Source organism: Drosophila sulfurigaster, chromosome 2R (assembly GCF_023558435.1).
Source record: "Drosophila sulfurigaster albostrigata strain 15112-1811.04 chromosome 2R, ASM2355843v2, whole genome shotgun sequence".
Lineage (NCBI taxonomy): Eukaryota > Metazoa > Arthropoda > Insecta > Diptera > Drosophilidae > Drosophila > Drosophila sulfurigaster.
Window position 1 is genome coordinate 1276776 of NC_084882.1, and position 17799 is coordinate 1294574.

Sequence of the window (17799 nt, forward strand, 5' to 3'; positions counted from 1 at the left end):
TTATCCCCACCTTTATTTCGATTTCTTTAGCCCCTCTCTTTTTGTCTGCCTGTTCTTTCCTTTTTGTTTTAGTATACAATCTCTATCCCTTTCAGCCGAGTCTGTAAATTGTTCATCAATGTCATCTATACATGGAACTTTGTCGCGAACGACCCTATTGAACATAAGCTGAGTTGGAGCTACTCCTGTAGTCCCGTGTGGCGTCACATTGTGCATGAGTACGAACTTCTGAATCTCCTCTTTGTAATTATTTGAATTTGAATACGCGATTTTTAATCGTTTCACTAAAGATCTATTCATGTTTTCTACCTCCCCATTAGCCTGAGGCCAATAGGGTGGTGTCTTCACCTGCTCTATTCCGCAAATTTTGCAATATTCCGCGAATTCTGAGCTGATATATTGTCGACCGTTGTCAGTTCTTAAGTATTTTGGATAACCTAATCTACAAAATATTTCCTTCATTACTTCAATGAGGCTAGCTGACGAAATAGAGCGTAAAATTTAAATTCCATATAGCGAGTAGTAGTCTATAAAATCAGGATGAACTCGTTATTGGGTAAAGGACCCAGCAAGTCGGACGCTACCCAAATCCATGGGCCAGTTGGAAATGGATTTCTATCCATGGGCGCTGGTCTGGCTGGTTGAGAAACCAGGAGGCAATCTTTGCAGCGTTTTACGAATTTTTCAGCGTCGCGGTCGATCCGAGGCCACCAAATTTTCGATCTTAACCGCCTTTTCATGGCCGATTCTCCTGGGTGCCCTTCATGAGCCAGCTCAAGAATCCGATTTCGAAGTGATGTTGGAATAACGATACGATTACCACGCAGAAGGAGAGGTCCTATTGTTGACAACTCATACCGGAATGGATAAAATTGCTTTGGGGACTCCGATTTCCACTCGTCGTTCTCTACACAGGCCATCGCATCAATGATTTCTTCATCTTTCACCGAGTCCTTAGCAATTTCCGAGATGGTCATCGCTTTTGGACTACTGTTTTCGATGATATGCGGGATACTGTATTCGGTTTCTCTTTCACAAGTGTTGGGTGGTGTTAGCGGACAAAGTCGTGATAACGCATCAGAAATGTTCTCTTTTCCTGCTTTGTACACTACTTTAAAATCGTATGACTGCAGACGTAGGAGCCACCTCTCTATACGAGCTGGTGGTTTCGATGTTGGTTTGAAAATTGCTTCCAAAGGTTTGTGGTCGGTCACCAGTTCAAATCGAAGTCCAGCCAGGTAGTAATAAAATCGCTCTACCGCCCAGACTAGGGCCAGACTTTCTTTCTCCGTTTGTGAATAACGTTTCTCAACATCCGATAATGCTCGGCTTGCAAATGAAATAATTAAGGGATCATTGTTAGCCGAGAACTGCAATAAAACTGCTCCGAGTGCTACAGGACTGGCATCTGCTATGAGACGGGTGCGATTTCCAGGGTTGAAATATTGAAGATTTGGCACATATGCCAGTCGATTCTTTAAGTTGAGAAAAGCAATTTTTCTCTGTTTCGCCCCAGCTGAATTTCGTGTCCTTCTTTAAAAGTTGACATAGAGGTTCCGTACAGTCTGCTAGATCAGGAATAAATTTCCCTACATACGTCACCAGACCGAGAAAACTTCGTATCTCCTCTTTATTGATTGGCTCTCGAAATGCTTTAATAGCATCAACTTTATCGGGATCGACTTCAATGCCTCTATCGGAAAGAATGTGGCCAAGAAATTTAAGTTTTTTGCTTTTCCAAACGCATTTTTGGTCATTAAGCAGTACGTTGTTTTCCCTGAATACCTTGCAGACATCTCTTACGGTTTTGTCATGTTCCTCTTGACTTTCTCCGAAGATAATAACGTCGTCGATGTAGTTCATAACATTTCGAAAATCTACTAACAGCTGCTCGAGATGACGTTGAAAAATTTCTGGAGCAGAATTTACTCGAACATCAGTCTTTTATATCGAAAAAGTCCCATTGGTGTTATAAAGGTTGTGATTTCCCTGCTGTCTTCATCCAGTTCCAGCTGATGATAAGCGTCTTTCAAGTCTAAGCGCGAAAGAATCGTGCACCTTTAAGTTTGGTCATAAAAGATTCAAATGTCGGTAATGGATACATTTCTCGACGAATTGCCTTGTTCGCCAGACGCATATCCACGCAGAGTCGAATATCGCCATTCTCCTTAAACGCCAGGACAATTGGGGAGATCCATCGACTCGGACTCGTAACAGATTCAATAATGTCTCGCCTCAAAGCTTCATCCAGCTTCGCTGCAACTTTATCTTCAAGTGCCACTGGGATCCTCCGCACCGGCTGCTGAACAGGCTTGATTTGTGGATCAATGCACAGCTTTATTTCGACACCTTTCCATTTGGGAAATGGTGCGGTCGTTTCAACCCGATTGACACTTAGGCCAAGACGAAGAACATTTAGCTTTATGGCTGTCTCACGCCCCAGTAATGACTGTCGTCCATTTTTAATAACAAAAAATGTAGCAATCACCTCGACATCTGGTACCGCTGATATCGGTGCTTCAAAAACACAAATTACTTCTAGTAATTGATCAGAAGCATATCCTCGGAATTGTTTTTGTGAATGTGATCTCACATTAAACACCGCCGGGTTTTTCCTTTTCAGTGTTTCCCAGTCTATATGGCTGATGAGGTTGAATCGCGAACCAGAATCGATAATAAGAGAAACTTCTTGGCCTCCAATTTTGCAGCTGATAAGCTCTTCTTCCTCGTCGCTGCATATTCTAAAGCAATTCGAGCTTTCCTTCTTCCTTTTGAAATCAGGTCGACCCTCTCCAGCACAATCGTCATCTAGTCGACGCTTGAGGTTTCCATTTTTAGGCTGAGGATATTGTTTCGACTTGCATTTGCGTGCAAAATGCCCTATTTTCGAGCATTTATTGCATTTGGCGAGTCGCGCCGGGCAAACTGGATCACTATTGCCATGACCCATCCGACCACACCTAGAACATTCCACTCCCGGTTTTGCTTTACGAGCCACAATTTTGTTTATTGCCTCAACGGTTGGCTTCTGCATGGCTTCGGCTTGTTTGTTAATTTGCTCCTCGACTTGACACGCCTCAATAATCTCGTCTAGGGAGTGCTCTTTACTCAGAAGTTTCTTCTTTAATTCAGGAGATGCCCACGAGTCCAGTATTTTGTCCTTAAGACAGATTTCCTCGATTTCCTTTTTCGATTCGCCAAAGAAGCATTTATACATTTGTTGTCGTAGCCGAAGAATAAATTTCGAGAAATTTTCCCCTTCCTGTGGAGCCAAATTGCGAAAAAGGTGTCGTTCGAACGTGGAATTTTGCTTAGGTGAAAAATAGGCATTTAACTTCTCAATTAAAATACCGCAAACATCATTGTCCAGCTTTTCATCATATTCAATTATTGCGCCTGGTAGTGAGTATGCAACAGTCTGCAACTGTACTCCACCCAAATGAAGTAGTTTTGTTCTCTTGGTTTTTGGTGACTCAATTTGGTCAACCTCCATAGCTATGGTGAACGCTCTTAACCATTTTTCCCATTCATTTCTGAGCACCGATTTTTCAATCGTGTCACATAGAAATGGTTTAAGAATATTATCAGTCATCTTATCTGAAACACAAGATTTTATTATAAGTAAATATTGGCTTGTTATTACTCAGCCTTTTACATGTTTTCTTTTTATCGACTTGTATTTTATACACGATCGATTTAATATTTGGCTTACGCAAGACGAAACTCTTTCGCACAGCCTTCTCTTTGTACGTACATATGTATATTCGTACTTATTTGCATCTGTATATGTAGCTTGCATAGGTTTATCTCCCACACTCAGCCTTTTCCATATACAATGTCTCTCTTTGTTAGAATAATTTCACTCTTTTGGCTCACATACAAACGTGTGTACGTTGCCGCGATGGACTTGTTAAATTTAACACTTCATCATTTTCTCCTTCTCTTTCCTTTTACTCTATGCTTAGAGATTTCGTCTTGCGTGGAGAACATCGTCTCTGAGAGCGAAGCCTCTCACGCCAACATAGACACAAAAGCCGTTAATTTTCGTTTTGTGTTCTACTTTCGCCCTCCTTTTTCGTTCGTTTTCATGTACCTACATTGGAATTATATTCCAATTCACTGGAATTGAGTTTCACTTAGAAATATTAAATTTCAAAATGTACTTATAAATTCAATTCCTATTTATTTTGCACAAGATAGTAAATTTACCTCGTCGCCAATGTAAAGACCCGTGATATCAAGTAATAAACACGCACTTTGTGGTACTTAAATTAGGTTTATTTTATTTCTTTACTTCACGCACGTCTGTCGTGCTCGCTCACTTATGTTGAACTAACTCTCGTCTCTCTTGACACTCATCGCTCGTGTCCGCTGCTAGCATCGTCGCTCTCCTTGCCGATCTCGCTGCTCTGTGCAGATTCCCACACACTATATATATATATTTTGCATATTTTCAAGACTTTCGGGTTTTGGACGCACAGAGTTGGGGATGTTTTGCAACCGGTGTAAAAGAGACGTGGTTCAGAACTAACTCTCAGAAAAAAGTCGACGGCATTTCCTCGATCTATGCTGAGCGCGGCTCAGCGGTGGTGAGTTGTGGGAGAGAGAAGCTGAGAGCACTGGAGCTTGAGTGCATTCTTACGCATTGAGCGCATTGCTAGTGAGCGAAAAAGTGCTTTGAGTGCTTTTCGGTCGGCGGAGCGGAGGTGTGCCTCTCACTTAGCAATGCGCTCGCATCAACAATTTACTTTCCTTAATTCTAAGTTTATTAGTTTTTGGTTTAATGATATTTACGTTTGTTAGTTGGCCGTGTGAAGGGAGAAAAACTTGAAGCTGCTTCATTTTCCGAATAAAGCGGCCCAATTTTAACCCCTTCTTATTGTTCGGTTCAATAATACAATGCTTAATTACTTTAAAAAACGATTCAATTGGCTCATTGCTTGGTCTTTTGTCAGATGAATTAATAAATATTAAAATAATATTAGTCCAGAAGGGAACATATACAATATACTTTTTAAAATTAACTCTAACATTTCCGGACAGTAAAAAATATTGTTCGTGTAAGATGTATTAAATTTCTAAAATATTAAAGACTTCACTGTAAATGGTTTACAATTATTTACGAAACGGACTTGCCAAAGTTATTGAATTTAGTGTTATATCAGTTACTTTATCATTTTATGGTGTTTGGGGAAAAATTGTTCATTAAAATTTAAAAAAAAATGTATCGTTACGGTATTTTATAAAATATGCTTTGGCGTTATCAACTATATTATTAATACATGGAGAAAGAAGAATGATTGCAAGATTCTTGAACCATTTTTCTAATTTTAGCACGTTGTCAATCGAATAGGCGTTGTTGATGCGAGTCCATTGTAGGTGAGTGGCACACTATCCGTTCCGCCGACCAAAAAGCACTCGATGCTTTTCGCTCACCCGCAATGGGCTCACGCGTAAGAAAGCACTCAAGATCCAGTGCGCTCAACTTCTCTCTCTTCCACAACTCTCCACCGCAGAGCCAACCTTTGCAAGGGCCGTCGGCATTTTGCCTCTCCAGCATCGATCTATGTACTTTTGTTGACAAGCGGTCACCCCCAATAACCCATTCTTTGTGCGTTTTATTGTAAAAACCGGACAAGTTTCAAATATATATATAAGTAAATATATATATAAGTAAATATATTTAATTTCGGAAAAGGGAACTGTCTGCGCCACCACAACAGGCGTAACCTAAGCAATTTCTTAAAAATGTTGTTAATTCAATGCTGTGCCAGCCAACTATTTCATCAATATTACGGCACATAATTTTGCAATAGTGACTTGTACAATAGTGACTTGTACACAAACATTAGGAAAAATTGAACTATTATTACATAATATATATGTATATATATGTATATATATAATAATGTATATGGGCAATTCTCTGATGTCGAATGCGACATTTGTACGCATTCAAACTGAAAAAAAACATGTGTCAAGACATTATTTTAATTTTCTAAAAATTGAAACTTATAACATAGCTCTTGGTTAGCACTATAATTGGTGCTAAGATGGATTTTGGGCAATTGTTCGTTTTCAAGAAAATTGCAAAAATGTTGCTCATTCGCACGCGACAAAAACAGAAGTTACTTTTTCAAAATCCAGTTCAAGCACCGATTTCAGCGAAACGTGATGAATGATTTTAATGCAATTAATTTTAATGCATTATGCATATATTTATCTAAATAGTGTATTTGGTTTGACTTAAAAATATTAAGTTGTTTTTTTTTTAATTTAAATTTTAATCACTGTCGCACGCGACATTTTTTCCATCGTACTTTTTAAAATTTTTTTTTTTACTTTTTAAGTAAATTAGAGGCATTTTTATTGTTTTTTAATATATTTAGTATATATTTTTATTTTCAACAGAAACTGAATACAAAAAAATGATTTTAATAAAATTCAACAAAAAGTAATATATTCATATTATGTACATTAGAAAGTTAATTACCAAACTTAAATTATAATGTTACTGTCAAAAATATTTGATTTCAATGAGTATGCTGTTCTAGCTGATCTTGTCTGTTGGCCATTGCAGCCAAACCAATGCATCTGGCTTATACCAGGTATGCCGCGCACATCCTTCCATTTTTCATATAACTTATATTGTTTAGTCAAATTTTCAATTTGTGCGGATGATATGAAATATGTTTTAACTCCTTTTATGTTGTTTTCTGCACATTGATAAAAAAGAGAAAGCATCTTGGAGCACGAGGTTTTTTGACTTTGTCATTTGCCACACTTTTCTTTTAATTACGGCTCCAACTCCGTCAACAGCTGAAATGAGCACTTTGTATGTCGTTTTGATGTGACAATCGGAAATTTTCTGCAAAATCAATTTGAATAACAAGCTCAGATGGCTTTAAGTTTGTCTTTGTTTCTGTAAAATATTTTTGCTGTGCTCTTTTCACAAAGAAATGGGTTTTAAATGATGATAGCTTAGCTTCTATATCATTAACCAATTCTGATACAGTTGCAGCTGTACCCGAAAGGGCTATATGATTTTCAATTTTACGCCATTGTTGCCAGTTTATTTCATCTTCCATATTATTTAAATATGCAAGAGGAATTAAATCATCTCTGAGTGATGTTAAACAGTTCTTACAACGGCTTGTCATGCAATATTCATCTTGAATATTGCAGCAAACCGCTTTAAGAAACTTCTCAAAATCGCTGGGAAAGGATGGAATCACATTAGAGCAACTTTTCAAAAGAAAATCGAAGTTCGCATGATACATGCAAACACACATATTGTGCGGCATTTTATTTGCCAATTGGACATGGCGAGGTCGCATTTTAAAAAAAAGTTGATAAGCCTACCTTTTCATTTGGGAAATATTTTTTAAACAACTCATACGTTTCTGAGACTGTCATTAGCATGAAGCGCTTAGCCACTAGCTTACCCTTAACTATTATCGTGTCTTTTTTTCCTGCAGCTTGCACACTTATATCATCGTGTTGATAAAAATTGGAAATGTTATTGATTAAGCTTTTTGGTATTGTTTTTCTGGATTGGTTTATGCATGCATTTTCTTCATGTATTTTATATTTATTTCCTAAAACTTCCAGAACTTTTAGTTTTTATACCCGCTACCCATAGGGTAGAAGGGTATTATAACTTTGTGCCGGCAGGAAATGTATGTAACAGGTAGAACGAGGCATCTCCGACCCTATAAAGTATATATATTCTTGATCAGCGTCAACAGCCGAGACGATATAGCCATGTCCGTCTGTCTGTCTGTCCGTCTGTCCGTCTGTGTGTCTGTCCGTCCGTCCGTATGAACACCTAGATCTCAGAGACTATAAGAGATAGAGCTATAATTTTTTTTCGACAGCATTTGTTATGTTTGCACGCAGATCAAGTTTGTTTCAATTTTTTGCCACGCCCACTTCCGCCCCCGCAAATCAAAAAAAATCGAATAACAAGCGTAATTTTAAAGCTAGAGTTCCGAATTTTGGTATATATAATAACTACTATAGTAGTTATGATTTCTGAAAATTTGGTTGCGATCAGATAAAAATTTTCGAAGTTATTAAAGAAATACTTTTGTATGGGCAAAAACGCCTACTTACTAGGGTCTTAGTTGCTTTGGCTGACAATCTGGTATATTGAGCCGTCTATGGTATATTTTGAATGCGGTACTATGCCGATATACCAAATATACCATTTGGTATTATTTTTAGGATTTTGCAGTATATTTGGTATATTTTGAGAAAATACCGCAAAATATATTTATTTTATTCAAAATGGGTAGCGGGTATTTCATAGTCGAGTACACTCGACTGTAGCTTTCTTACTTGTTTTTTTTTAATCTTTGGGCAGCGTTTTCTCTACTTTTTTTACGGCTTTTGCTAAAGTTTGATGGCAATTATAAACCGCAGCTTCTTGTTGGCGTACGCGGCGTGAAATATCAAAGAGTTTTTGGCGCCTCTCCCGTTGACGTATGCGATCATATTTTCTTTTCTCTTCAATTATTTTCTCATTACCTTCGGTCAGCCTTTTCCTCGTCTGTCTAGCATTTCGCATTCTTTCCTTGTTTTTTTAATTTATACATTTGCATTTTTGTTTCATAATTTTTTATCTTTTCTCTCCACTGTTTACACCGTAATTTGTTTATTTCTTTGTCTTCATTCATCTATATTAAAAAAAAATTATTAAACGAATAACATAAAAAAAAAATTTTTACTTACTAGTCGCACGCGACAAACTTTCAAAATTTTTTAAAAATTAAGCAGTGCTTATATTTAACCAAATTTTATTTTATTGTATTTGGTGGCAAAATATGTGTTTGGACACAATTTTGCGTGCTCACTGGACAACAACTTTAGATGCACTCATAACAAATGCACTTTTTCACTGTCGCACGCGACAAGAATAGAAACTGATGAGCTGATAAGAAATTTACCGTTATTAGCTATTGCATAGTTTCTTTTATATCTTTTTTCGTGTTCTTTGGATATTACACAAGATATTAAGCTGCGAGTATCAATGCACACAGACTCTCTTTAAGAAAATGAATCAAAACAAAACTTGCAGTAAAAATGTTCAAAGCAGAACTTTTGCTCATATTCGACTTTGCATTGAAATTTTTCAAAATGTTTTATGAGTAAATGGAAAAATCGCTTATATTAGTTAAATTTAATATTTTCCCTATAAACAAATGTGAAGAAAACATACTTTTATAGACTTTGAATTTTTTTGGCGGTGGTTGCAGTTTCTAGAGAATTGCCCATATACATAATTAAAACAATTTTCATTATAATTTACAATGTCAAGATTATTAAACTCTTTTAAAATGGCCCCTAATAATAGCAAAACTAACATCAGTTATTATTCTCCTGCAAATAGGCCATTTGAATCGATTTTTTAAACAAGACTCCCGTAACTCGCACAAAAATCTTCCAATGTCATACGATGTATGATTCGAAAGTATTACATGAGCTACAGGGAATACAATATGGAGCTTAGGGATATGGGCTACTAATGAACAATGTTGCCAACTCTTAGTGGTCGTTTATGGCAGTGAAAGCATAAAAAATAGCCAAAAATAGCAAGATTTCTTAAAAAATAGTAAATTAAAATAGCCGTTAGTTTTCAATAACAAAATCTTATATTTTTGTACATTCAGTGTTGATTATCTAATGATTCTTCCTGGATAAGCAAATTGTTTAAAACTTGCTCAATTTCCACCTCCTCGGAACTCAAATTCTTTCCCATTGTACTAATCTGTAAAAGGTACTTATGGGGGGACGTCGTACTGAAAACAGCATTTTTCAGCTCGTGGCAATCCATATCTGATTTATGAATTTATGAAAAATTTATGAATTTTCTTAACTACTCATTTAAAATTATTGAATTCATACCTCATGTCTAAAATAGAACATAGTGTGCTCATTTGCATTCTATTTCTAAGTTTTGACTTTACCAGGTTAACCTGGCTAAAAACTCTTTCTACCATTGCATTTGACCATGGTAGGCTTAGGAGCATGATAGCTAATGAAGCCAAATCATTAAAAATATTGTTTCCTCCAGCGTCTTTATATAAATTAACTTCGCTCCAAAATAATGAATTATCTCCATTATTTATCCACCTAATTAAATGAATATTGGCATATTGATTCAGTATTGGATCGATTTTTTCAGTGGGCGTATTAAAAAATTCCAGAATATCTATTATATCTGCCTTAACTGGTTTTAAAACATTTTCGACTCCAAACAAATGTATGTTTTCCAAGATTTCAAAATTATCTGGTAGGCTGATGTAATAAAGAAATTTAATTAATTAGAATGTAACTGCATTTATTAAATACGCATTATACGAACCTTTCATTTATTTGTTTTATCAATTCTATAATAAAATCTGTGCATACTCTTCGAATTTGAAGTTCCTGTTCGGGGCATAAAGTCATTTGATTTCATTTTCGAACTTGTATCCCAAAAATAAGTTCCGCTGAACGTAATTTTCAAACTCATCATCATTATGTTTATCCTCACTAGCTGGTATAACTTTAGACTTAAGTGAGTCTGCAAGTTATTTAAGATCGCCAAGAAGTTTTGTTGCATTTGGATTGTTCGCCTGAAAACTTTTGTTGACTCTCTGAGCATCTTCCAAAATAGGTCGAAGAAACAGAAGATATGCATAATTAATTCTATCCGCATACATATCCTTTAAAATTTGTGCTTTATGACACTTTTCTTGTGTAGCTGCAATATCAAAATGCAACTTAAGCGCATCCCATTGATCTAAAATTCGGCTAACTGCAGTTTCTATTGACAACCAACGCGTGTCACAAACTCTTGGAATTTTAAGTGGTTCCTATTATTAAAAAAAAAAAGCATAATTAGTTGAATATCAAAATTAACTTATAACACATACTGACAAACACAACAAAGTAGGATCACAAAAGACAATTACATAAAAAAAAAATAAAAACAAAAAACTATATGTTAATTGTATAAAGACAACGAAGACAAGATTAAACAAATAACAAGTAATACAACTCCAATGAAATCAAACCTTCTCATCGTTAATACATTGATAAATTTTTTTGTATTCCATTTGGCGCTTGGAACTTTTGGAAAACCAGTTGTAGGTTTCGTAAATTAGAAACTCCAAGCCATCTGGAAGTGTTAATTTACATGCATGGTTTACAGCCAATTGCACCGAGTGGCAAACACATTTAATTAAAACAAGCGAAGGGACATCTTTCTTCAACTCCTGATAAACGCTTCTTTTAGAGCCGATCATAACGCTCGCATTATCTGTACCTATTCCGATAAGGTTACTTATGTTCATGTTCATTACCTTTAACTTATTTTTTAGCGCTGTTGCTATAGATACGGCATCTGCGTTTTCAAGTTCAATAAGGCACAAAAATGTAGACACAATTTTCGACTGTTGGATACTGAAATAATTAATGGCGACTCCTGCAAAGATCAATTTTTTTTTAATAAATATACGTTAAACCAATATAGTATAAAAATGCGGTAAACTTACCAAGTATTTGTAAAGCTTATATCTGTCGATTCATCGATCAATAAGCTAAATTTTGAATTTGCAATGTCGTTTTGCAGACATTCCTGGAAATGTGGCGACAGCACATTTTTTATAGCTGTCATGCACTTTGTTCGGTGAATTTTTAAGTGGCTTTCTTTAAAGATTTGCGCGCACAAATTATTAAGGTGGTCAACCGAACTGATTGAACAGTGTTGAGCCACAAACAAGCAGAGAGCAGCTTCCTTTGAGGATGTCTCTGTAGATGTTTTGGGAAACTCTATTGTTTGGTTACCTCGTTTAGGTTTAGCTTGTGTTTTTTAGTTTCAACGTGCGATTTCAAGTCCCCCAACTTTGCATTTAATGTGCATTTGCAATATTTGCAAAATACTTTTGATTTGTTAGTTAAATCTTTTGCCATACAGTCCTTAAGTTGGGGATCCTCCAACCAAGCATCGCGAACTTTTTGTTTATACATTTTAAGAAACTTCCGCAGAAACACAATAATCAGTGAATTTGAATGTAGAGATGGTAGCATTGCGAGCGCGAAACGATATTGAGAAAATACCAAGTACCCAAAAGCTACAAAGGGGCTGTCCATATATTACGTAATCACGTTTTCTGCGATTTTTGACCCCCTCCCCCCCCTGGTAATCAAAAGTAATCATTTGATGAACACCCTCCCCCCCTAACAATGATTACGTAATCACAAAAAATAAAAATATGAAAATTTGTTCTTTTAATCTGTATTTTTATTATTGGAAGTTGGCTTGTCAAAATCTCTTTAAATCCGCAGGTATCATCTTCGTCTTCGTCGTCTACATAGTCCTCGTCAAGCCATTCGAGGTCTTCACATCCTTAATATGACTGAATTACTAGACATTCTCCCTATCCCCGTCCAGCCCCACGGTAAAGGGGTTTCTTTGATTTCCAATCGAAGCTTACCGCTACATTTATATGAATTATTGCATTCGGTACTTATCGACAGAGTAATCGGCGCTAAACCAATTTTTGAATAAATTCTTTTAACAACAAAATTTGTATAAAAGGATTACGTAATCATTGTCCAAGACTCCTCCCACCCCATGTAATCAAACATAATCATTTCCTTGACCCCCCTCCCACCCCCTAAGTGATTACATAATATATGGACAGCCCCAAAGGGGTAAATAATATTTTAGTATTTAAAATACACAATTCGGTCACGCTGGGCGGTAAACGTGGTGTGTATATATCGATAGCCACAAACAACGTCTCTATTGCCAATATACGATTTCCGAAAATTAAATTTGAAGGTCCACTTTTTTTTAGTCGAATTTAAATAAATATATATAATCAAATATTACAAATAATTTAAAATACCTAAAAAATAACAAATTTTTTTTGTGAAATAGCCAACATAACAGGCTCCAGCAAAATTGAGTGGTTTCTAGTTTTAGGTCATGCGAAATAGCCAAATCTGGCTAGAAAATAGCCAAGTTGGCAACACTGCTAATGAATACAAAAATATTCTCTCATCTACAAAGTGCAAAGGCTGCACTACATTTCCTGTGGCATCCATATGTAAAGTGCCTTGTTTTATGTATATGGGTAAATAACATATTAATATGTTCTTTGTCCCATAAAAAGACTTCAAATTTGGTTGATAAATACTGAATAATATGAGAATGCCCTTTAGAAATCATACCGAAAGCATCGACAAAAGGATCCTTGTCGAAATCAAATTTGCCGTTGTTTTCTGATATTAAATTTCTATAAAATGGCAATTTCTTATTTGTCATCTGGTCATTACCAACTAAAGCTCTAGTCATATTTAACTTGTTAATTTTTTTAACATATATATATATTCAAACGCAGTACAGTTTTTTATGGAGGCTCTTTCCATTAATCTGTGCACAGCCCTGCACTGTGTTTGTTTTTTTAAATATCTAGTATGTGTTATTTTAAGACTACGTGACCACCCCATCAAAAGACCCTTTAAATATAAAGCTATTGCAAGATGAATCCTTACAATAACCATACGCTACAAAATTTAATTTATTAATTATTAGCTTCTTAAAGTATAGAACACACGCATTATTATGAGAGTTGTAAGCTTCTCTAATGCTCTATACTTTTTTGAAGCAGAGAACTTGTTAGTTAATAAAGAATACACATTTTTAAAATCGATTACCTTACATTCACAGTCCTCATAATTGCATTTTGAAAACATTGCACGTGGGTCATTCACATTGTCAACTAGGTGGACCGATCGAATCAAACTTTCATTTCCACTGTGGCACTCCTTTCGAAACCATTTCAAATTGGCTTCTATCAATGTTTCATCTGCCGGCTCAATGGAAATGTGAGTAGAATATATATGTGTATGTACTTGATGTTAATTTTATATTTAATTCATGGCTACCCTAAGACTCATAGACTCCATTAGTGACATCATTGGTATTTGCCTAAAACTGTATAAAAATTAAATTAGAATTAAAATGATCTACAAATATTTACATATATTAAATTCAAATTTTTAATACTTCCACGTTGAAAGCACTTTAGCAAGGCATAACGAGTCTTGCTAGTGTTGCCAAATGGAATAACTCGCTTCTTTAACACTTCGAATATATATATATATATATCTATATATATATATATATGACATTGAAAATATAAAACAATATTATTCACTTTGAACACACACTTTTCCAATCAATTTACATATATTTTCCCGGAATAGCCACTGCATATTCATATATATATGTACATGCATATATATACATACATATATATGTATTATTGCACGTAAAGTACGCACCGGATGTAATATACATATGTACTACTGCATGCACTTACGATTTAGTGGACATACATTTACGTGGCATTTTCAATATATTTTTTTACTATCACTTTATAAACTTTTAACTTTATAAATCACTTGTTGTGCATTATTCCGTTATCTTCAAGAGTTGCCACCAAGCTCATAAAGCGTGGCCCGACTTTCGGCGTGTGCATGATACAATTATAATATTATATATAATAATAATATAATTGGTAAGAATCCCAGAGCCACTTCGGCTCATTTCAGTTCAGTCGCATATCGAATGCGGAACGATGCGAACGAGCATATTTCGTTGCGCTGTGCTTTCGTTTGTATGTGTGCTTCTATGTACAGCGTTGCCAATTTCGCTATTTCTCCGCTAGATCTGACGGTTTTCAAAAGCAAAGTGCGGAATAAATTGAAAACTAGTGGCTATCGGGAATTAAAGCTATTTTCAAAACAAAACTAACGGAACTTTAGTTTTTAAAAACATCTGGTACCTTCTTGTATTTTTGTGTTTTACGATGCCATACTTTAATTACAGTATTTTTGCATTGCTAAAAAAACATCGATATGCCATCGATATTCTTATCGAATTTTACTAGTTTTATACTATCACCATCTGGGTATTTCACAATTTTCAAAACGATCGTGTGTGACAGTTAAAATGCCGAAGATATACAAAAGAAACCGCGTCATGCTTGTTTGCAAGACCCCGCTTTTATGGATTGGTTAACTTTAGATTGCAAATTTAGCATTGATGCGAAACTGTTTGATTTGCACGCACATGTCAAGACAAACAAACATTAATCTTCGTCATGTGCGTTTACACTGTTACGTTTTGGATATCGTTTGTGCCAGCAGAGTTGGGGGGTTATCGATATATCGCGATATATCGGAGATAGGGAATGGCAACTCCAGGGAGGGAAAAATTGGAAAAATGGCTCCAGCTGTAAAATAGGAGATGAAAGAGGAACGTCAAATTTTTTTTGTCGGATGAGCAGGTGGATTTTGCTGGCTCGGGAGTTGAATTTGGATGAAGGTTGGAGACGGTCGAGAAAAAGCAAGAGAAGACTCTACTCCACGTGTTTGCTGCATCCTAAAATAAATGTTAAATACGAAGTTACGCAAAAATAAAGATTTGTTTAGTATATAAAAAGAAATTCCGTTACCAGATCGTAAACTAACAACAGTGTGAGCAATGACAACCAACCATTAATGGCAACAACGTGCGTGAAAGTATTAAAATAAAGTAAAAAACCCTGCGCAGCGAGATAGCGCCGCACAAGATCGAGGAGAACCAGAGCAACCTGGACATACTCAGTGAGGCTCAGATTAAGGCCGGCGAGAACAAATACTCCACGCTCAAGAAGCTCAAGTCCGGTTCAACAAAGACGCGAGTCGCTTTCTTCGAGCAGCAACAACAACAACGATAGCGCCAGCAACTCTGAATCGGGCCGCGACGGCAACAGAGAAAAAACCGCAGCAGCAGAGCATCGCATCTTCAGCTGCTTAATCGTGTGAGGGCAACAGTTGATCGTAACCCAACTCCGCTTGGAGCAAGCAATCTGCGAGGGAGCGAGAAGGAACTTGGTCAAGCGACACCAGCGGCCACAATCACCGCTGGATAAGTGCGGGCAACCATCCGCGAGACACACGGCGCTTTAACGACAGGAGCGGCATTGACGGCGCGGAACAGCGAACGCCGAACTACGCATCCAGCGACGAGCAAGAGGAGGAGCCTGTCCGAGTGAGTTAGTGCGGCGGCGCCAAGCCGTTCCCTGTCCAATTTTAATGCGACACCGTCAACTCCCGATTGATGACGACCGTCATCGGCGATCGTAGATTTCTCTCTCCAAAGAATTCGTAATTCAGTCTGAAAAAAAAACCAAATTGAAGTATTAATAAATATGTAAAGAGAATATAATTCGAAAACTCACCTAAAACTAAGCAACAAGAACTTAATTTTGAAGACTAGAGCAATATTTAAATTAGATTAAATTGAATTAAAGACTATTAAAAACATATTATTAATTTAGCAGGAAATATAAGAAACATATGAAAAGACAAAACGTATAAAACCATATTAAAGTAAATTAAAATTCCAAAGTCAATTAAATAAAAACACAAATTAAAGTAGAGTACAAATTAAAGTAAAATAAATCAATATTTTGTTGTAAAATGGCAGAGTAGGTGTTGGACAAAAAATTCATCAAGATCAACATTTGCCTCTACGGAGATACAAATGTATAGTTGTATTTGTAAAAACAGTATATACATGTATGAACTATATTATCACCTATCGCCCCTTCACCAAACCTCAAGAGCTCTTAGGCAGGTCAAGGTAGACATTTAAGCGAATCAAACATACATTCATTTATATACATACATTCATTTATATACATACATTCATTTATATACATACATACATAAACATACTTATCGGTGATCTCTTTACATACCATATATAATTGTCCCTACTCCGTTATTATTTCTTTGTTGTTCCGCTTTGTTTGCCTTTTTTTTTTCTTTCTATTTGCCTTTGCTTCGAATACTGTTCCGTGTAGCTGCAATGAAATTCGAATATATATTAATATTGTACCTGTAAATAAATTAAATGTTAGTTATTAAGAAAAATTCATGAATTATATACTAGTACTTACGTTGAACATGGTTGTGTGAGTCTTCTCAGCATGGAGGGGAAGGGAATTCCACAGCACTACGCCGGATGAGGAGCAGCCACTGAGGTTGTGGCCAACGCAAGGGAGATGGCGCCGATGTGGCCATCTCAGGCAGGGTGGGTACGCCAGGGTCCAGCTGTGGCCCTATTCAAACACAAATGGATCAGTGAGTTGTATATTATTGTCGTTTTCTTTACTTACCGTCGTCAACAGTTTGTTTTTGAATTTCCTTTTTGTTTAGCGCAATTTTTAATTGCGCGGCAGCTGTTTTGTTTTTCTGTTAATATCGGTGGACTTATCGATTGTGCGGACTGCGGGCCAGGGATGGAACTCCACCTGAGTACCGATGAGCCAGCCGGCGCGGCCCCAGGGAAGACAACCAGTCCGTAACAACACAAACGAGCAAAATAACGTTTCTTCCGTCTGTCTCTGAAAAAACCTGCCGGCAAGAGGCGGCATTGTCTTTGCATATTGCGACGCATTCACCGGTCGACCTCATTTGGGATTGTTGTGCGGTATTCATTTTCAGGATGGCGGTGCTATAAGGCTTCATAGAAAAAAGTGCACCAGAATTCAAACAAATATTTTGTCTCCAAGCTTTATATCGTTATCAAAGGAGAACATAGGTGATGCCAAGTACAGCTTGTAGCTTGATGAGAGTACTTCGAAAGTTAAAATGCTAATCATCCTAGAACACAATTAAATATATTCTATATATGTACTAGACTTCTGCATGAATGCATCCAAAACGACAAATGAATCATTTATTCTAAAT

At 36.4% G+C, this 17799-nt stretch overlaps 1 protein-coding gene and 1 long non-coding RNA gene across 5 annotated transcripts; both read right to left on the reverse strand.

The window, feature by feature from the left end:
- Positions 1 to 2035: 2035 nt before the first annotated feature.
- On the reverse strand, positions 2036 to 3217 carry LOC133835625 (uncharacterized). The gene has a single exon (XM_062265647.1). It carries the CDS (start codon positions 3215 to 3217, stop codon positions 2036 to 2038), a length of 1182 nt encoding a protein of 393 aa, XP_062121631.1.
- Positions 3218 to 15466: 12249 nt separating this feature from the next.
- LOC133838291 (uncharacterized) lies at positions 15467 to 17304 on the reverse strand. 4 transcript variants are annotated; one of them, XR_009893923.1, is made up of 4 exons: positions 17226 to 17304; positions 17007 to 17168; positions 16806 to 16945; positions 15467 to 16356 (listed from the first exon to the last, which is right to left on the reverse strand). It is a non-coding gene; the product is annotated as an uncharacterized LOC133838291 (long non-coding RNA). The 4 variants fall into 4 exon arrangements; XR_009893924.1 differs by lacking the exon at positions 17226 to 17304 and having other exon boundaries at positions 15467 to 16219; positions 16284 to 16356; positions 17007 to 17218; XR_009893925.1 differs by lacking the exon at positions 17226 to 17304 and having other exon boundaries at positions 16806 to 16910; positions 17007 to 17218.
- Positions 17305 to 17799: the final 495 nt, after the last annotated feature.